Raw genomic sequence first — 22,506 nt, 5'->3', positions numbered from 1 at the left:
ATAGTCATCACTGCATCCATACATAGTAAAAACAAAAAGATGTGTAACTATGTGAGGCAAAAATTCTTTTTCTCATTTATCTTTTGTGAAAATTGATGAGGTGGAAGATGATGTGAGATTACAATCCGATAAAATATGCTAAAAATGGGGAAAAGTATAGTAATCTATCTATGGATGCGGGGAAAAAATAACGATGATGAGAAGGATTTGTAGCAAAAAAGAACTCCTCAAGAAAAATAAAAAAAATTAATAAAAAATCATAACTCAAATTTTAATAAAAAATGAAAAATATAAAAAATATAAAAATGTTTCCACCGTCTTCATAAAAAAATCTCGAAAAAGACACAATGTTGAGTGAAAAATATCATTGTGTTTTTTTGTTTATCATTGTGTTTTGTGCTTATTTTCGCATTGATTGTGTCTTTTTTTTCTTGATATTAAGCTATATTACTCAACATTATGTTATATTTTGCGATCTATTGTCATTTTTTAGTTATAATTATATGTTTTGTTCATTTTCGTCATTGTGTATTTGATCTTTTCGTCAATTTTTTTTATGGTAATAATGGGGGAAATATTCTGGTCTTTTAAATTTTTTTTGTTTTCTATTTATATTTTGAGTTATGATTTTTTAATTTAATTTTAAGGTGTTTTTTATATCGCTATAAATCCTTCTCACACTTCTCATTTTTGTTTCCCTTTGTATTCTAACTTTACCCCGTAATCAAAACCGATCGAATCCACATCTATTTACCGACCTAACCCTGATAAAACACTAGCATAAAAATATATAAAAATAAAATAATAATGGCGGTATGATATAAAAAAGGAAAATTGGATTTTAATAATCCCAACTTTCTGTTATTGGCCAACAATAATCCCAACTTAGTTTATTCCCACCAGTGGTCCCAAATTTAAAAAAGTTGGCTCTCATTGATCCTCCGTTAAAAAAAAGCTAAAGGCGTTAAGTTTTTTCCGAATTTCAAACTGATTTTTTAGGGCTTTTGATTGTAAGGAGGATACGAGTCGATTAGCGTAAAACTTAGCTTGAAATAATGCTTCAAATCGCTTGATTAGTGCTTAAAATCAGGTGTTTGAACTTCAAATTAACAAAAATTAAGTTGTTTAGAGTATCGTTGCGAGCTAAGTTTTACATCAATCGACTAGTATCATTCTTCTGATCAAAAGCCCTGAAAAATCATTTTAAAATTCGGAAAAAAACTTAACGCCGTTAGGTTTTTTTTAACGTGGGACCATTGAGAGCCAATTTTTTTAAATTTTGGACCATTGCCAAGAATAAACTAAGTTGTGATTATTATCGGCCAATAACATAACATAAAGTTGGATTATTAAAATCCAATTTTCCTATAAAAAATCCGATTTTCTTTTTTCTAAAAGACAAAATTACTGTTTGCGTACATGTGGTTTTAGAGCGTAGACACAATGAGTCCCTGTTGTTTCTGAAACGAATAATTTGAGTCCCTGTGATGTCAATAAAATGAAAGTTTACCCTAAAGCAGTTACTGCCTTAAAATCACAGGTACGCGAAAAAAAAAAAGATATCGTGTTCGTGTGTGTTCGTCGCTAACTTAACTCCATTCTGCAACTCTTGTCGTCCCGTCATCGTTAAATCCGATTACTTCCTTCACACGCTTCCGATCCAATCAATTCCACATATCAATCATATCCCACTCTCAAACCCTAGTATTCACAATTCGAATAAACACATCAATTAGGGTTTGTAATCCATAAATCAATAACAACAACCAAACCATGGGCAATAAGATCGCACGTACAACGCAAGCTTCCGCAACCGAGTACTACCTCCACGACCTCCCGTCGTCGTATAATTTGGTGCTCAAGGAGGTTTTGGGACGAGCACGGTTTCTGAAATCGATTCAGTGTAAGCATGACGAAGGATTGGTCCTTGTCAAGGTCTATTTCAAGCGCGGTGACTCAGTTGATCTGCGCGAGTATGAGCGGAGGCTGGCGAGGATTCGAGACATTTTTAGTCGGATGGAGAATCCGCACGTCTGGCCGTTTCAGGTTAGGTTAGGTTCGGTTAACTGGTGTTGTTGTTATTATTATTATTGTTAGGGTTTGGATCAGATACAAATTAAATTAACGTGCTAACGGTGCGAATCAAGTAGTGTAATTATAGTGTAGTGTAATTACACTATATATGAAAGTAGTGTGATTATATATGCAGCGTCTCCCTAGTTGTTTTAAAAGTACTATGAGCACGTCTGGCCGTTTCAGGTCTTATTAATTGTTGTTGTTATTGTTATTATTATTATTATAAAGCTGTTTGAAATTTATTTATAGGTTATTAAACTACAGTTAGGGTTGCAAACGGACAGTGTTGCAAAAATCTTGACTAGGCGTCGATTAATCCCAATCGCTAGTCCCCACTTCACTGAATAATTTCTTTTAGGTTTTTTCTTTGTTATTATAAAACATTGATTATGTAGATTGATATTGTAGTTGATATTGTTTTCTACGTTCTCATTTTTGGTAGATTGGTGTTGTTTTCTACGTTCTCATGTTAAGATTAATTTGTACATGAACCTTCCCCATCAAACACATATTTTGTGTTCATTTGTTTAAGTTCTAAACGAATAGTTCACGAACATAACAGAACAGAACAAACATAAATGAACACACTTAAATGAGCAAATATAAAACCATTAAGTAGATGACTCTTGCGGATAACATTTAATTACTTGCTATTAATATGCAAACAAACATAAATAAACGGACATAAATGAACGAACGAAACATTATAGAGGTATATTCGTGTCCGTTCATTTAGTTAAACGGACACAAAAAATTTGTTTGTGTTCGTTCGTTTATTAAATAAACGAACTTCTCGCCAAACAGTTCACTGAATGTTCAGTTCATTTATTGTTCCAAAACATGTTGTTCCGGACACGCAGACCGTCCCATGCCAGACCGTCCCAGGTCCATCATGTGAGAGGTAAATCAGCCTCACTCAGCGGCAAGGCGATTGGCGCTTAGGATCGGTTTCGAACCCACGACCTCTAGGTTATTGTTACAAGTCTTACGCCTATCCAACTCGCCGAACAGTTCACCTAATGTTCAGTTCGTTTACAGGCCTATGTATAGAGATATTTGAAATTTAGGTTATTAATATTGTTTAGTTCTGTGGAGTTGAAGGACCTGACTGTAATCCTTTTGGAATGATTTGAATACACTAAACTAACCGAACCGAACAAGAAGCAAGGGATGTTCATGTTCATTCATCTAACTTTAAACAAATACGAACACAGTTCAAACATTTAATTGGACAAGTAGTTGTGTTCATGTTTGTTCGTTTAAAAAATGAACGTGTATTCTTATATGTTTGTTCATTTAAAATCTAAACGGACATAATTGAACAAAGATAAATACACATCTATGAAGAAATGCAAATGAACACAAACAAACATTGATGAAGATAAATGAACATTCACGACCATAAATGAACGAACGAAACATGTGTTCATGCTCATTAATTCGTTTAACTAAATGAACACTAACTTTTTGTTCATGTTCGTTCGATCATTAAGTGAATAAACATAAACGAACTTCCCACCGAATACGCCCTGCTTGCGGTGCGCACATATAATGTATATACGTGTGAACCCTTGAGTGGGCAAAAGTAAAATTGCACTAATTTTTGATGTTATTTTACTAATCACGTGAAAATAACGTTAAAAGTGGCGGAAGGTTAATCAGGCATCATGTGGTGGCGTTGATAGCCGAAAGACAAGGGCACCTGCACCAATCAGCCGGTGTCCCGATGATTGAGTGTTATGTGTCTTATGTCCAAGGCTTGATTCAAAACTACTATCGAGCCGGGGGTCTCACCGGAAGCAGCCTCTCTATGGGATAGAGGTAAGGCTGTCTACATCTTACCCTCCTCAGACCCTACCATAGCATTGCTATTGGTGGGATATACTGAGTACGATGATGATGATGATGATGAACTTCCCACCGAATGGTTCATTGAATGCTGGTTTGTTTACAAGTCTACACTCAAATAGTCATAAATTGGAGATTGATAAAACCTGTTGTAAACTGTGTGGTTATTTTAGCTAGAAATTTAGAATGGTTTGGAGTATTGTTTAGGAAACTCTGTAGACTTTGTTTCAAAGGGCTCCTTTTAAGTTATTTCAGTTGAATCGTAGGGTCAGAATGCTTATGTTACTGTCCCTTTTAGGTTGGATAATGCTTATTGTGTAGTAACTGTGAATCTTATAGTGTCATACGTGATACATTAAAATGCAGGATGCTTATGTTATGATCTGTTTTAGGCTGGAGGATGCTTATTGTATAGTAACTGTGAATTTGATGTGCATTTTATTATTTCTGTTCCATGGTGCCATTGATCTGATATTTGTTTATTATTTTAATATTTTATTGGTATGACATGGATGGAACAAAGAGAAACTCATGTTAAAGAGAGAAGACATGATAAATAGTTGCCTGAGTGTGAAGTTTGGGTTGTCTTGTTGGGAAAAGAAGAGGGTAAAGTCGCTTTTTGGATGATTTATCATGGTAAATAGGTCAAAAACATCATTTAGGCTCTTGATGACTTAGTAAATAAGTATAACGGAATGTAGGCTTTTAAACATATGCATTGTGTTGGCTGCAATATAGAACATACTTAGATGGTTAAATGTAAGTTCTTTTTTGAACAAACTAGACAACTTATCTTTATGTTAAGACAAGAGTTTTAAGCATAAAGAGTATAACTGAAAAGTTGAATATAGAATGGCCTGTAGACTTGTAGTATTGTTTAGGGAAGGAAAATCTTCAGACTTTGTTGCAGAGGGTTCCTATTCAAAATATTTCTGTTGAATTGTAGGGTCACAAAAGATCAATGTAGAATTCTTATGTTATTATCTGTTTTAGGTTGGATGATGCTTATTGTGTAGTAACTGTGAATTTGATGTGGAATATATTTTATTTGTTGTTGGATGGTGCCATTGCTTCCATATTTGGTTAATGATTTTAGATTTTGATGGTTTGATAGTTCTGTACACAACAAATCTTTTATTTTAAGTCAAATGAGTTAGGGTAGGCTAAAAATGTGTTTGTTAATTAGTTCATTATAGCCTATAGTGGTTTAATTTCTAAAATATGCTGTTGATTGGCTCTATATATTGCTTATATATGCCGGAATAATTGGCTACATATTTAAATTAGTTGTGTATCTATATAAGTGACACACAAAGGTGTTGATATAACTTGTTTTGTTAGTAATTTATTATTTTCTAAAGAACAAAATATATTGCAGTTTTGGCTTGAGACTGATAAAGCTGCTTACTTGTTGAGGCAATACTTCTTTAATAACCTTCATGATCGACTCAGTACACGACCGTTCCTAAGCCTCGTTGAGAAGAAATGGTTGGCTTTTCAGGTCTACCCTTAAATCTATATTTATTAACATTTTCATTATTATCACAAGATTACATGATTCAGTTTCTTTTAATGTTTCTTGTTGTGTAGTTGCTTTATGCAGTGAAACAGAGTCATGATAATGGAGTTTGTCATGGTGAGGTCATTGATTTTATTCCTTGTTTACTTATATTTTGGAATAATGTATAAACAAGCCACATAAGCATTTAAAAGTTTTTACTTAGGCCACCAAGTATCTAATTTTGTTTTGTTTATGCTGATTCTGGCAAGAAAAAAAAATTGCTTGAAAATTGTAAAATGACAAAATAACCCTAAAAATTATTTCACTCTTAAAGTTGTAAAATGACAAAATTACCCTTGGATCAATCTATCTAGAGTTGATTCTTTTGAGTAGATTCAGGGGTATTTTTTTGTCATTTTCACAACTCTAGATGTGATGGATGCTTTAAAGTTAAGGGCATTTTGCCAGTTTACAATTTCCAGCAAGGTTTTTTTTTTCGCAATTGACATAAACAAAACCATACTGATACTTGGGTGGCCTCTAAATTTGTTCTAATAGTTTGGTAGTCTTAATGAAAACTTTTGAATGCTTAGGTGGACCATTCTTTAAACCATTCCTTTATATTTAAGCTTTTATCTATTTTATTGGTTATGGTGGTGCAATTTAATTATTTTTTCAGGTGATATTAAATGTGAGAACGTGTTGATTACTTCTTGGAACTGGCTTTATCTTGCTGACTTTGCATCCTTTAAACCAACATACATTCCTCATGATGATCCTTCTGATTTCTCCTTTTTCTTTGATACTGGAGGAAGAAGACGCTGCTATCTTGCACCAGAGGTGAATTTTCACGCTTCTTAAATGTTGTTTTGTCATTTTAAACTGAGTCATTAATATTTTTTACCTTAACTTTATAAATGTCCTAGAGTACTTCTGTTGTAGTTCATATGGTAGTTCTATATTTAAAATAGGTTAATAGTTATGGTCAACGGATATTTAAATTATGGTCAACTCTCTCACACACCCAAAGAGGATTTTCTGACCTTTTGTTATTGTTTTAGAGATTTTATGAGCATGGAGGTGAGATTCAAGTTGCACAAGATGCACCTTTAAGGCCATCAATGGACATCTTTGCTGTCGGGTAAGCCTTCTCTTTTTAATTATAATTGCGTTTAGATTCTTTTAACATTATCTTATTATCTGCTTTTGTTACTTTAGGTGTGTGATTGCAGAACTTTTTCTAGAAGGCCAACCCCATTTTGAACTATCACAACTACTTGCATATCGAAGGGGCCAGTTTGATCCCAGCCAACATTTGGAGAAGGTGCACTTTTGCTAGGCTTATAAATGAACCGTTTGTTTTAACTTTAACTGAACAATTAAACGAGCGAGTTTTCTTGTTCGTGTTCGTTCATTCGTTAAGAAAATGAGCATGGTTGTGTTTGTCCGCTAACAATATAAACAAACGGTTCACAAACGTAATGAACTAAAGTAACTGAACATAGATGAACGAATATCCCCGAGCTAAAACCAATTAGAAGTCAATGTGAACAACAATGCGATGATCTTAAAAAGTTAATAACACTAGACTATATGGTGACGGGCTTAAAAAACTTAAATGAGTATGCTAAGAAACGTAAACGAGCCGACTTAAACAAGCGTACTGATGGACATACACAAACATAAATAAACGAACATAAATGAACGCACGTAACGAACGAACGTTCACAAACACAAATGAAAGAACAAGACGTGTTTCATGCCCATTCGTTTAACTAGATGAACAAAAGATTTTGGTTATGTTTGTTCATTCATTAAATTAAACGAACTTCCTGCTGAACGGTTCACTGAACGTTCTCGAACATAAGTGAACAAACAGAAATGAATTCACGAACATAAATGAACGAACGAGACATGTCTCTGTTCATTTAACTACTTGGAACAATTTTATTTTCATGTTCGTTCGTTTATTAAATAAACGAACATAAACAAACATCCCGCTGAACGTTCTGTTCGTTTACAAGCCTAACTTTTGCTGATATACATAATTCATATATAGTTCCTTATTATTTATAATGAACATACAATGCAGATTCCAGATTCGGGAATCCGCAAAATGATTCTTCATATGATTCAACTCGATCCCGATTCCCGTTGTTCTGCTGAAAGCTACCTGCAAACATATGCAGGTGTTGTTCTTCCATGCTACTTCTCACCATTCCTGCATAATTTATATTCGAATCTAAATCCCATCAATCCTGATTCTAGGGTAAGAAAGATCCAATTTAATGCTTATTAACTTCATTTAATAACCAAAGCATATAAAACTATTTTAATCTTTTGATACAGGTGGCAATGCTCCAGCTTTCTTTCCCAGAAATACTAAAACAAATGTTAACCAACCGAACCGGGGATGAAACCGACATTAAACCAGATATAAAACTAAAGATGGAAGACGTTATTCTTTCAGAAAATTCCCCAAATCACAAACAAGGAAAGTTACTTCAAACAATCTCAAACGTGTTTAAAAGAAACCACCATCCATTCTTAAGAGAAATCACAATGAGCGATTTAAACTCGTTAATTTCCGACTACGACAACCAGTCTGATACTTTCGGGATGCCATTTTTACCCCTACCACAAGACAACACCAGCTGTGAAGGAATGGTGTTAATCGCCTCATTACTCTGTTCGTATATCCGAAACGTTAAAACGCCTCAGTTAAGAAGAAGTGCGGTCCTGCTATTAAAGTCGTGCTCGTTATACATCGATGACGAGGATCGGTTACAGCGTGTGCTTCCCTACGTTATCGCCATGCTTTCGGATTCATCAGCAATTGTTAGATCGGCTGCTTTGGAAACAATTTGTGATATATTACCATTGGTTCGGGATTTCCCGCCAAGTGACGCAAAAATATTCCCCGAGTATATTCTCCCGATGCTTTCGATGCTTCCAGATGATCCGGAAGAAAGTGTGAGAATATGCTATGCGAGTAATATTTCTAAACTTGCGTTAACCGCTTACGGGTTTTTACTTCACTCGATAAGTTTAACAGAAGCCGGGGTTTTAAATGATTTAAGTGTAAATCAAAAATCACAAAAAATAACCGGGAAAAACGATGCACAGCTGGCGCAGTTAAGGAAATCGATAGCTGAGGTTATTCAAGAGCTCGTGATGGGACCGAAACAGACAACGAATATAAGACGAGCGTTGTTACAAGATGTCGGTAATCTTTGTTGGTTTTTCGGTCAAAGACAAAGTAATGACTTTTTATTACCGATTTTACCCGCGTTTCTTAACGATCAAGACGAGCTTTTGCGGTCGGTTTTCTACCGTCAGATAATTTACGTCTGTTTCTTTGTTGGTCAACGGAGTGTCGAGGAGTATCTTTTACCGTATCTTGAACAGGCATTGGGTGACTCGACCGAGGGCGTAATCGTCAATTCGTTAGATTGTTTGTCGATTTTATGCACGAGTGGGTTTTTAAGGAAACGGGTGCTTCTTGAAATGATTGAACACGCGTTCCCACTTTTATGCTATCCAAGTCAATGGGTTAGACGATCGGTGGTCACGTTTATTGCAGCAAGCAGTGAAACGTTAGGTGCGGTTGATTCATACGTTTTTCTCGTTCCGTTAATTCGCCCTTTTCTTCGTAGGCAACCAGCTTCTTTAGCTTCTGAAAAAGCTCTTTTTTCATGTTTAAAACCGCCCGTTTCGAGACAGGTTTTCTACCAGATTTTAGAAAACAACAAAAGTTCAGATATGTTGGAAAGACAAAGGAAAATATGGTACAACAACTCATCATCTTCGTCATCATCTTCAAAGGCTAAACAACCGGAAAACGATGACGCTTACACGAAAAGTGTTCGTGAGTTGGACCAAATCAAAATGTGGCCTGATCGGAAGCCTGTTACCGGCACGATTCACCAGTCGTTTACTCTCGGTGAGATTGGAAGCTTTGCGAGAACCACTTCGGGTTCCGTTGATATTTTAGATCCTTTATTTTCAGATAAGTTAAAGTTTTCGGGTTTTATGTCGCCACAAATTAGCGGTGCGAGTAGTTTAATCGGTGATAAGTCGTCAGATGGTATACCTTTATACTATTTCAAATACGATAACCAAAAATCGCCACCTGGAAACGCGCCTGCAGCGACCGAATCCTTGTCATCAACGACTGATCCTCAACTTCATAGAGTGGTGCACGAGCTGGAAGATCGTGAACCGGATCAAACCGTCCATGTCAGCAACAAGTTTCAAGAAACAGGATCTTTAAAAGGCGTCTCGGTTATGGTAGACGACAACTCTTCAAACTCAAACTCAAATCCCGATCCCGGGTGGCGTCCACGTGGCGTGCTAGTGGCGCACTTACAAGAACACCGTTCAGCCGTCAACGACATCTCGCTTTCAACCGACCAAACGTTTTTTGTTACCGCATCCGATGATTCCACCGTTAAGGTTTGGGACTCTAGGAAACTGGAAAAGGACATCTCGTTTAAATCAAAATTAACGTATTGTTTAGACGGAAGCCGCGCGCTTTGCACCACGATGATCCACGGGTTGTCCCAGGTTGTTGTCGGGGCATCTGACGGTACAATCCACACGTTTTCAGTCGATTATGTTTCACATGGGCTTGGAACCGTTGTGGAAAAATACTCGGGAATTACCGATGTTAAAAAGAATAATATCAAAGAAGGTGCGATTCTCACGTTATTAAATTATAATTCAAGCGGTGGTGATGATGGTAAAATGTATCTTTACAGTACACAGAACTGTGGGATACATTTATGTGATACGCGAGAGAATGCAAATGTATGGAATACAAAAGTGGTTCCTGAAGAAGGGTATGCGTGTGCACTTGTGGCGAGTCCTTGTGGGAATTGGTTTGTGTCGGGTTCTTCACGGGGGGTTTTAACGTTATGGGATTTGAGATTTGGGATTCCGGTTAATTCTTGGCAGTATTCAGTTGCGTGCCCAATAGCAGATATGTGTCTTTTTGTTCCTAGTCAAAGTTCGTCGGTGTCTACGACAGTTAGACCACTAGTTTATGTTGCAGCGGGTTGCAATGAAGTTTCTTTGTGGAATGCAGAAAATGGGAGTTGCCACCAGGTACATTACTCATTTGGTCTTTACTGCATGGGTCGATTTTGGGCTAAAATCGAACCAAAAATTGGAAAATCGGTTTTTGAGTTTTGAAAACTGTCTGGTTTCGATTTTTCTCGGTTTGGGTTCGTTTTGGTTTTTCAGGTTTTACCATTCGGGCTTGATGTTTTTGGGCCAAAGGAATATGCCCCAAAATAATGAATTTGAGCCTAAATCTTTTTGTTAATTAGTTAATACACTTATGTGCTGAAATATTTAAGCAACACTATTTATTAAATTCTTATAAATTACCAAGAAGTGTTGCAAGGTTAAGGAGACACATGAACTTTGTTTAATATTTCAATAATTGGTTTTGTTGCAGTTAGTATGAAACTATTTTCTAAATAATCACAAAAATGATATGTTTATCTGAACGCTATTTATTAATATCTGGATGCGTGCGTGTTTTTTTTTAAATTGATGGCGTGATATTGGATATGTACTCAGTTGTACTGTTTTAAGTCGCATTAGTTAGATCGTTAAACGTTCAGTATTTGTAAAACTTGATTTTTTTTTTCTGTGTTAATAGATAAAGTGAATAAAAAAGGCATTTTTGTTGGAAAAAGTACTTTGTGTAATGAGTAAACGTCTCACAGGTCGGCTTAAATGGAAGGGTAATTAAGTAATTTTAGCTATGCTTAGATGATCGATTTTTTTATGAGCGGAAAAATAGGGAGGTTGGGTCGTGCTGCGTAATGGTCGAAGCGGGTTTGGTTCGAACCTTGCACCTTTAAAGTTAGGTCGAATGGATTTGAATCAAAACGAGTTGGATCCAAACTAAAGCAAATTTGATCTTTGGATCCAAAATTTCATTCTTTAGTTTTTTTTTTTTGTTTTTGTTTTTGTTTTTTTTTGTTTTTTTTTTTAATTCAGGCGCATTGTTTTAGTGCTGCCTTCTTTCTCTTTATTCCCGTCTCTCTTTTTTTCTTCTAACAAATTGCTAATTTGTTTTGTATGCAGGTATTGAGAGTTGCAAACAGCGATAACGACTCTGACACATCCGACCAACCTTTTGCCCTGGCCCGCCCATCCAACAAGACACATTCTAAAGTAGATTCTAGAAGAAATGTAAACTTCAAGTACAGGGTCGATGAACTTAACGAACCCGCTCCACGGTCACCTGGAATCCGTTCACTGCTCCCGTTACCTGGTGGCGATCTCTTAACTGGCGGCACCGACTTAAAAATCCGGCGATGGGATCATTCCAGGTTTCTACTTTTCCCCTTTTCAGTTTTTATTCATATTCTTGTCTCATCAAAATATTGTTATTACCATATTGCCTCTGACCTTAGCTTTTTTTTTTTTTTTAATAAATGCAGCCCAGAACGAACTTATTGTGTTTGTGGACCGTCAATTAAGGGTGTTGGGAATGATGAGTTTTATGAAACCAAATCCAGTTTTGGTGTGCAAATTGTTCAGGTATGTTAACATTAAATAAAGTATTAAACAACTAAAGTAAAAATCGATTTACATAGAAATATACTGTTAAAACAATATTAAGTATGTTTTTTTCAATGAGTACCATATTAAGTATGCCTTTTAAGTTTCTTTTTATCATTCTTTTATGATTGTTATCAATAAGTTAATTAAATAGTTTATTTTTTTTTAATATTTTTATTGTCCCTCTCGTGACCAAGGAAAGTTGGTCATGATGTTTTTTTATAACCTTCAAGGGTGGTTCAACTGTAAGTAGGGCTGTAAGCAACGAGATCTTGTTCATGTTCGTTTGTTAAGCATTATAGGATGAACGAACAGTACTAGGGTTTCTAGTATAAAAGCTAAGATAATAAACTAATAAAAGAAGTAATTTAAGAAGTTTAAATGTTGGGATACTAAACAAAAATTTAGAAAAATATAAAATATAAAGCCTTTAATGATCGAATATAAACAAACAAACATGAACGAACGCCTTACCCAACGTTCACGAACACAACCTCTGGTGATGTTCGCTCATATATTACACAATCAAATGTTAAAGAACTTCCCATCGAACGGTTCATGAACAGTTCTGTTGATCGTGCACTTGATTTCTCATCGGTCTCATGTTCAAATCTTGTAACCTGATCCCGTTAGTTAAGAGGGGTATAACAGGCCCCGTGAGTTTCCAGTAACAGATTCTCATGGTTACTTAAAAAAAACGAGACTTGCCAATTGGAGATTGATAAGTGTCATTAAGTGGCAATGAACTAATAATTTCATTTGTTAAATAACAGGAGTCAAAAAGACGAGTATTAGAAACGAGGCCGACGGGCAAAGCGGTCCTTGCAGCTGCAGCCACCGACACTGGCGGCTGTCACCGTGACTCTATCCTGTCTCTAGCGTCTGTGAAACTGAACCAGAGACTGTTGTTATCAAGCAGCAGAGATGGCACTGTGAAGGTTTGGAAGTAGACTGGTAACTATAAGTACATATTTAGCATTAGTGCTGACTAAATTTGCATTATAAGTTTTTATACATATTATTTTACAAGTGTTATTTTATTATAAGGTTTGTGATTAGCATCAAGATTATTATCAGCTTCTGTATTTATTATGGTTGATAATATTTTTGATCATTCACTTTTGTTTTACTTTTATACCAAAATTTGTCTGATTTACACGCGTTTTGACGGTTCCAATGCCATGTGTGTGACTAGGGGCGAGTATGAGACAATGAGCTAGTTTGGTTTCGTTATTGGCTAAATCTGAATCTATAAGGTATATTGGTTTTTATTAATTCCAACCATCATCTTTTGGTCGTTGCCAGTCCTAGCTAACGAATTGGCTACTGACGGTTTCATCTTTTCACTTATTTATTCCCAACGTCCGCAACTAACAGGATCCTAACTCCGTTACTTGAAGGTTGTCGATGAAACATTTTTGTCTGGAAAAGCCACATTTATCGACCGAAAACTCAACCTTAAGACCACCTGAACACCACCACCAACAACTGACTTACTGCCAGCCAACCACCACTACTTGAGCACCGCCAACCGATTTCGATGATGGTTATATGGTTCCGGTGACCTTGGTAATTGGGGCTTTTACTAGAGAAGAAAAGTTCCTAAAGGTCCGATCCAAGGCTACAAAGATTTTTGGGACGAAAATGTTGAGTTTTCCCGCTAAAAACGTTTTTCCGGATTCTACTAGTTGCGGACCGTTAGGAAAAATATGATTAATTGTGGGATCGTTATCAGCCAATTTATTAGTTGGGACCGGCAACGTTCAAAAGATAATAGTTGGGATTAATAAAATCCAATACACCGGTCTATAATAATGTATTTGTTACGGTTATAAATGCTTTGGTTTATTTGGTAATCGGTGAAGATTGTTTGGTTAATTTGGTTAATAATCATTTAACCGCTAACTTGAAGCTAGTTTTATTTAATAAAGAATAAACTACAACAAGTATGTCACTTGTACAAAAATAATAACACAAGTTTATAAAATATGATCTATTATTTACAAAAAGTAGAGTAATATGCTATTATTTATAAAAAAACTTTAAAACCATAAGTCCATAACAAAAGTTTTGATATACAGCATGTTGTTTGTAAAAAAATAAAAAATTATGACGGATGGTTTTAAAGTTGGTTTGGTGTAGTTAATGTGATTATTTATATACATCTAACCATAACTGAAATATAAAAACTAGTTATCATAAAACGACGGAACCACCTGTTTCTTAATTGATCCACGATTTTAGTAAGGTTTTATAGTTGTTTTAAGTTATGGTTCGGTTTTCTACTCATACTAAGGTCAAACTGATTCTATCGATAATTTAAGCGGTAATTGTTATGGAAAGTATAGTAGAAGGGTGGAAGGTGCCATTACTTCTTTAATTCAACAATGACTAATTGGTACAACGGTAGCTTTATGACTTTCCTTATGATCGTGGTTCGAGTCTCGCCCAGAGCATTGTGTTCCAGGTTAGGAAGAGAGGGGGGGGGGGGGGGGGGGGGTCCTAGTTGTGGGTTTCTCGTGGTTGGGTGGGCTGGTTCATCACGTCCTGTTTTTCAGGCGGAAGGATGATCCATTTTCCAGGGTGATCCCGAGTGTCTGGACCTTTGCTGTTTTGAAAAGAAAAAAAGGGTCGTAACAATTAAACTATTGATCAAATTGTTACTTGTCTTCTTATTCATCCATTATTTGCTTAAAAAAACAAAAATATTTACAACTAAATCAACAAACTAATTAACAAACTAACTAGTCTTAATTACTATTACAACCTTCTACTTTGATTAATAACACTTTACCCTCTTCTATTATTCTTTCCATAACATAATCTATCACAAGTCATCCAATATCCATTTATTATAATCATAAGATAAAAGTTAACTTGTAAGCTCATATGCTACTTATTCATAGTTGCTAAATTTCAAAAAACTAAGTTAGTTCACCATGAAGAACTAATGATGCTTGTGTGATTACTCTTGCAACCCTCCATATTTCATGTTGTACCGAGCGCCATGAATCTTTAGTCTCGAATTTATTTGCATTTTTGACTGCGTCATCTATTCCCGGGAAGCATTTTGATCCATAATCATTGTGCTTTGATGGTGCGTAAATCTAGTGTAGACACGATCATCATTAGATAAATGTGTTTTCTACGTTGTTAAGTTAAGACGATAGGATAAAAATATGTTTTCTAAGGTGGCAAAATAGGCGGGTTGGATAATGGACCAAAAGATTAATTTGTGACGTGATACGTTTTTTGTCGAAATATAATTGAATCATTTGAAAAACATGATTTATCAGGTTTTGGGATTAAAAAAAGTACTTGGGGAATCTTTCGACACGTTTGACGTGTCCTTTTGAGCTATTTTTTTTTACGATTGACCCGTTAATAAACCATAACCAAAATCAACTAAAATATTTGTGTATAGGCCCGATAACGTATTAAAACAAGTAATATTTGACCCGATACACTTTTTGTTAAAAAAAATCAGTTTTTTCTTTATAAACAGTTAATGTGGTTTTATTCATTTAAATTACACTTTAGACAACTTTTTCGACCCATTTGACCCAAAAGGCCTATTCTAGAGATGGCAAAATAGACGGTTTGAGTTACGGGCCAAAATTAATTGGCCCGCAGCAGTTTTGTCAAAAAAATGTTCAGTTTTTATATAAACAACTAATTATTAATGTGTCCCAATATGAATATTTTGACCCGTTAGAGATAAAACGTAACCAGTATTGGCCCGTTTAAAACTGCCACCTCTACCCATAACTTTTTTTTACAATCTAATTAATTAAATTTTGTAAATGCATAACTTTTTTTTTGCCAAAAAAAAATGAGTTTTTATTAAAATCATACCAGATGCTTATTCCACGGTCTCCCTGGGAGCCCGTCTCTGTCTGTAAGTGCTCGTTCCGCCATCATTAATCTGTCATTTATTTCTCTCAGTTTCCATGGTTGGTTTTTCCACATAAAAGCCCAACCTTTTTTCTCTCTCATTTCCTGATAAATAATTTAAAAAAAAAAATTTAACCAGCATTTTAATTTTATTATTAACAGAAACTCAAGTGATACCTTTATTTCTTTGTTTATCCATTCGGCTGCGGTTTTCATTTTTTCTATAGATTTGAACAAGGGAATGAGGTTTATGTTCTTGTCTGATAATTCAGCGTCCAAATCTTTTGCACTTTTCTGTATTATATATTAATAGTTACAAATATTTAAATAAAGTGACATAGTTATTAAATAAACTGACACAAAATATTTATAAACATACCTGAAGCTCATTTACATATGAAGAATAATTAAAAGGCAATATTTCTTCATCTGCAAGCTTAAGTGCTACCAAACCCCAAATGCTTGCAGCTGTTATAAATATTTGGAGGCATTAAAATAAGAATAAAAGTTTTTTTTAAGTTTGATTTTTTTTTCGGGCTGAGGATAAAATTAGAATAAAAGTAGCTAAAAAGAAAGCGCGCCAACGGGCCGAAAGTTAAAACAATAAACCCTCCCAAATTCTTATATTATTTAGATAATTCTCGTAAAAAACGAGACCATAAGTGTTTGGGTCAACCTAGCGCAAATTATTATTACCTTGATAAAACCCGTTTTGAGTTGTTACTTGACTCGATAAAACCCGTTTTGAGTTGTTACTTGACTCGCCCGTCTTGCAATAGCTAAGCTTTAACTTCTAAGTCAATATAAACTGATTCTTGGGAAGCTCGAATTTTATAATTTATAATTGAGTTGATTATACATTATAATTTTTTTTTTTGGTTGTAAAATGGGGGCAAACGGGGGCAACAAGCTGCGCCATTACCCCTTTTTGAATTGCAAAACTCAATCTTTTAAAAACAACATTGGCAGACCCTGGAGTCATAACATTACTATGCATGACATTACTATACAAATGGTCCTCGTGGTTTGCCAAAAGGTCCGAACTACAGATCCTAAACTTGTTACTTTTTAAAGATAGACCCCAAACTTGCTAGTTTTGGCAAACTACAAGGACCATTTGTGTAATTAGCTCGTCATAATTAATTAAAGCTTACAAGCTAGAATATATTACAACATACCCGCTACATGTCTTTGAAACATCGGGTCACCAAACTTGCTCATCCAAACAAAATCGTCATACATCGAGTGGTAGACCGGGTAGCCTGCAAGAAATGTTATTTAACATGCATATGCATATATAAAATGTTACTTATATAATAGTGTGTTACTTACTAGTACATATAGGGGTGTAAACGAGCCAAGTCAAACCAGAGATCGCCTCGCGAGTAATTTTAACGAGTCGATCTTTAGAGTTGATGAGAAGTTTGGCTCGTTTACACCCCTAGTACATACAATGAAAGATAATGTAACTTACCATTTCCAAAAGATATGTCTGTTGAAGGTACACCAATATGTTGTACAAATGCTGCATAATCCGAACCTCCACCTCCTAACCGTCCGATCTTTTTTCATCGAGGAATTATGTTGGTTTTTATTATATATATATATATATGGTTTGGGGGATGGTTTAAGAGAGAAATGAGATTACTGTGAGAAATGAATATGGACCACTAGTTTTATTTTAGGTTTTAAATGCTTAAAGATAAATGAGGAAAGTATTAATACATGCTCTCTCTTCAATTAATATAACTAATAAATATAATAGCTATCTATTTAATTAATATAACTAATCAAATTATTATAATTGAAAAATATTAAGAATTCATTTATTTTTATAACTTATTTTTTCTCTCTTGAATTTTTATCCTACATAAGTACAATTTATTCATACATTAAAATTTCTTTTTATCCAAAACCAATTTCTTCCAACTCAATATATTAATATCCATCAACACGTAGTTACATTGTAATGAATAGTACAAAAAACTATCTTACACGTGTTTGCATTAAATATCAACAAAAAAGTACACAACTTACACAAAAACATATAACCTACACTTGTTCTAAGAATAAGAAAACATATAACATACACACGAAAATCATATAACCGACACACAAAATTCAGCATCAATAAACTACACAAGCACACGAAAACGTATAACCTACACATGAAAAACATATAACCTACACTTGAAAATTTTATCCTACATAGATACAATTTATTCATACATTAAATTTTTTTCTATCCAAAACCAATTTCTTCCAACTCAATATATCAATATTCATCAACACGTAGGTACATTGTGATGAATAATAATACAAAAAACCTTTCTTACATATGTTAGCATTAAAGGTCAATAAAAAATATACAATCTACACAAAAACATATAACATACACTTGTTCTAAGATTAAGAAAACATATTACCTACACACGAAAAACATATAACCTACACACGTATAGGATATGTGTATCTTTGTCTAGTTTATATAATTGTTGATGTCGAATTATATATGTAAGTTGTATACTTTTTTGTATGCTGTACGCTTTTATTGCTCAAAACAAGTGTAGGTTATATAATTTTGTGTAGGTTGTGTATTTATTGCTTATATTTAATGAACACGTTTGTATGATATTTTTTTTATTATTTATAAAAATAATTTTTCTAAGTATATCAATTGAAAAAAAAAATTATGTTATGATATTTATTAATTAGAGAGAATTTATTATGGTTATATTAGTTGTATTAATTGAAAAGAGAGAGATTTATTATGGTTATATTAGTTGCATTAATTGAAGAGAGATAATGCATTTATTGTTGCATTTATATTTTTTTATTTATTTTTAAACATTTAAAACATAAAATAAAATTAGTGGCCCATATTCATTTCTCACATTTCTCACAATAATTTCATTTCTCTCATGAACTTAAACCTAAGGTTTTGATCAAATATAAATTAAATTAACGTGCGTAATTATATATGCAAGTAGTGTAATTACACTACAAACAAAAAACTGCATACAAAACAACTACTTAAATAATTACACTACCTGTATATATAATTACATTATTTGATTCGCATGTTTAGTCCAGTTTTTTCGTTTGTACGTTAACTTTCCCATAGATATATATATATATATATATATATATATATATATATATATATGATTGGGATCATGTGAGAACCATTTTGAAATAGAGAACTTTGAGAAACATTTTAGACCACAAAAAACACTTTTAAAAAAATAAAAAAAATTATAAAACAAAAAAAAAACGGGAAATAAAAAAAAGAAAAAAAAAAACCAAAAAATTTTATCTTTCATCCCGATTTCATAAAATAAATAAATAACTAAAATACCGGTTTAGCAAAATTATATACATGTATGTATAATACGTATTTTTTAATTTTATACACGTTATTCTTTATACACATATGTACAATTAAGATAAATGATAATGCACATATGTGTACATTATGTAAATCGAGATTAAATAAAAAATACACATATGTGTATAATTAGTTTTTTTTTATGAAACCGGGATGAAAAATAAAAATTTTTAGTTTTTCTACTTTTTTTAAAATTTCGTTTTTTTCGTTTTATAATTTTTTATTATTTTTTGTGACCTAAAATTATTCTCAATATTCTTAATTTAAAAAAGTTATCTTAGGATCATCACCATGTGCGTGCGTGCGTGTGTGTGTATGTTTTAGGAGTTCAACACTTACCTTTGTATATTTGGTTGTTTTTACCCACGAATCATGAACCGTTTGTGATGAGTTGTCGGGATCTTGAACCTTTAAAATGATAAGATGGAACGAATGTTTAGACGAAAGAAATTCTGACATCACACAAACCTAACTGGAAACACACGGGTTTGGGTTTGGTCTAAACAGGTTCTGGCCGGTTTTGGGTCAAACCCACAAACATCTTTGTATATTTAGTTATAAATATTTTTTTAGTATTAATATATAACAAAAATAAAATATAATAAATAACGGGTTAAACAGGTCGTGTTTTGTCAACCCATAAATATTCTTGTCATGTTCGCGTTCATGTGTCAGGCATGAGTCTCGGGTATGATTCGTGCTTGGGACCCGCCAACCTGTTTGTAACTTCAATAATTACCTGTTTTGTAACTTCTATAATTAACTGATCAAGCTGTGGAGTGGCAGAAGCATGAAATCCTGCTCCAGCAACTGCAACGTCAACGTTTAAGTACGCAACAGCTTTCGCTGATAATATTTCTCGGTTCTCTTCGACCCATTCCGTCGACCCAATCTTAAATAAATCAAAAAAATATTATAAAGACTTGTTAATTATTATTATTATTATTATTATTATTATTATTATTATTATTATTATTATTATTATAAAATTTGTGTTAGAAAGATGGAGACCAGCCCGTATTCTTCCGCATCCCAGTTGCAAAAAATAATCGTTCTTCGCGATTTCCAGCCTTCTTTCCGCAACTTTTCAAATCTTTCTGCAACCTGCATTTTATGTAATAATCAGAATACATTTTTTTATAACATTGTGCCCAACAGTTTTGACCCGTTCTATGGATAAACAGGCTTTTTTGTATCCAACGGGTCAAATATGTAACTTTGAAAAAAAAAATAAAAAAATTATAAAATAATAATAATAATAATAATAATAATAATAATTACCTCGAGCAGGGCCGCAGTGCCACTGTTGGGATCAGCAGCTCCAAATGTCCAAGCATCGCGGTGATTACCTAGAATAACAAATCTAGATACGAAGTGACATTAAATAACTAATGTATCGAATACGGTTACAAGTTTGTTAATATTTTCATTATCGACAAGGCGACAACTTAGAAGGTCAAACTATAAGAATACATGTTTGATATCTGTGTTAATAAAAAACTTAACGGGCCAAAGCGCGAAAAAATAATACCTATCGGGTTCCTCTACTCCTTCAATTATCCCAATGACATTCTGAATTGTGCTTATGACTTGTTTTGCCTGCATGACCATTTAAAATATTGTTACCGAATATAATAAATTTCTACACGGTGTTCAAGATCTGGTTTAACTGGTTTTAATAGATATCTGGGCCAAACTGCTAACTACGGTTTTTTAAAATGGCATACCGAATTGATGGTTTAACGGATAATTATTATTTTTTTCAACATCGTTAGTCTGTAAAAAAATGATAAAATAACTCGTGAGGATAATATGTATACGAAAACATTTAAAAATATGAAAACAAACTATAAAAAAATAAATCTTAAATGGAGTAAAGTGTCAAAATTGTCAACGTGGTTTGGTCATATAAAATACTTATTAACTTATAAATAATTATTTCATAACATACCTTATAACTAAGTTCTATAACCCCTGGACCCGGTCCAATCCTATAAACCGGCGCATCTTGATCACCTTGCCACCCTTCATCCGCCACTACACCACCAATGGCCCTCAATATCTCCTCACCATCGGCACCGGATATCGGCAACGACGGTATCAACGGCACGTCACCGCCCCGTTCCACCTCCTCCTCGGACAATCTCTCACACCCCTCCATACTACTAGCCCACCCCGGCGTTGTCGGGTCACCCACCCCGTTAAACACCGACCCCACCTGGACGCCGCTAGGCGGCATCCACTTTTCGTCCGGAAACCACTTCGTCCCTCCCCCGCCCCCACCATAATCTTTGCGGTCGGTGTATATTAACACACCGACCGCACCCGCGGCATACGCGTTCTCCACTATATCCCCCCGGTATATCTCCCCGTATCGTGCCAGTACGATACAACCCGAGATGTTAACCCCGGATTTTTCTACGGTCGTGTAGTCTTCTACACGGCCGTAGTTGACGTACGCCACCGGTGCGGTGACTGTACCGGACTTGGCGTACGCATGGAACGTGGGTTCCACTTGGTCTGCCACGTCAGCATAGGGATCGTCTTTATATACCACCTGTTGGAGAGAGAAAGTGGTGGGTGGTTTAGGGGGTGGGTGGGTTAGTGTGAGGGAGCGCGTATTGGGATACGTGAGTGAGACTGCGTATTCCGATAAATGTGATTTGATGTGATTAGTAATTAAAGTTGATAAGACATGTGATGCTGCCTCGGCGTTGGCTTCGGTTCCAGCGAGGTGGGGGCGGCGCGTGAGGATGTAAAGGTGGTTAGATATTGATTGGTTGCTGGATAATGATGAGGATATGTATAGGGAGTGGTAGTAGGATTTTGGTGGTTGTGAAGTTAAGAAGAAAGAAAGAGTAGTGGTTATGGTTATGATGACGGTTATAATCCCGCCTGCCATCGTGGCTGGCGGATGTAGTGGTGGTGGCGGCGGAAGATTATGTGGTAGTGGTGGTTTTGTGTTTTTACTATTGATATTGATATTGTGACTTGTGGGATTTTCTATAAGAACTTGATGTTACTTACTAGGTTGTTTTTTCGTTTTTTCTTTTAATTTATGAAAATCTGTGTCATATTTTTTGGATTTATTGAATGGAAAAGAGTGAATTTATGGAAGATATAGAAGTGTGTGGTGTGGTGTGGTGTGGTGTGGTGTGGTGGCATAGCAAGACATTTATCCATCATTATCAAATATGGTATTTTTAATTTGATATGAAAT

At 34.6% G+C, this 22,506-nt stretch overlaps 2 protein-coding genes across 3 annotated transcripts; one reads left to right on the top strand and one right to left on the bottom strand.

The window, feature by feature from the left end:
* The first annotated feature begins 1,755 nt into the window (after positions 1–1,755).
* LOC143598764 (serine/threonine-protein kinase VPS15-like) lies at positions 1,756–12,955 on the top strand. Of its 2 annotated transcripts, none has more exons than XM_077076903.1 (11): positions 1,756–2,046; positions 5,303–5,425; positions 5,515–5,560; positions 6,105–6,265; positions 6,487–6,566; positions 6,644–6,749; positions 7,518–7,694; positions 7,775–10,531; positions 11,525–11,772; positions 11,884–11,983; positions 12,778–12,955. In XM_077076903.1, the coding sequence occupies exons 1-11, from the start codon at positions 1,774–1,776 to the stop codon at positions 12,952–12,954; spliced, it is 4,248 nt and encodes a 1,415-aa protein (XP_076933018.1). In that variant the 5' UTR covers positions 1,756–1,773; the 3' UTR covers position 12,955. The 2 variants fall into 2 exon arrangements, with proteins under 2 accessions (XP_076933018.1, XP_076933019.1); XM_077076904.1 differs by lacking the exon at positions 1,756–2,046 and adding an exon at positions 2,247–2,259.
* A 1,965-nt stretch (positions 12,956–14,920) lies between these two features.
* On the bottom strand, positions 14,921–22,215 carry LOC143598763 (putative glutamate carboxypeptidase LAMP1). The gene is made up of 12 exons (XM_077076902.1): positions 21,238–22,215; positions 20,818–20,885; positions 20,568–20,649; positions 20,298–20,390; positions 20,026–20,178; positions 19,626–19,694; positions 17,373–17,460; positions 17,077–17,160; positions 16,278–16,366; positions 16,076–16,192; positions 15,860–16,003; positions 14,921–15,111 (listed from the first exon to the last, which is right to left on the bottom strand). Exons 1-12 carry the CDS (start codon positions 22,186–22,188, stop codon positions 14,929–14,931), a joined length of 2,121 nt encoding a protein of 706 aa, XP_076933017.1. The 5' UTR covers positions 22,189–22,215; the 3' UTR covers positions 14,921–14,928.
* Between the last annotated feature and the right edge of the window lie 291 nt (positions 22,216–22,506).

This window comes from Bidens hawaiensis, unplaced genomic scaffold, assembly GCF_021521415.1.
Source record: "Bidens hawaiensis isolate Kalapana, Puna unplaced genomic scaffold, B.hawaiensis_p1.1 tig00050801_1, whole genome shotgun sequence".
Taxonomy (NCBI): Eukaryota; Viridiplantae; Streptophyta; class Magnoliopsida; order Asterales; family Asteraceae; genus Bidens; species Bidens hawaiensis.
The sequence above is the reverse complement of the archived record's forward strand: the minus strand, read 5'-3'. Positions and strand labels throughout refer to the sequence as shown.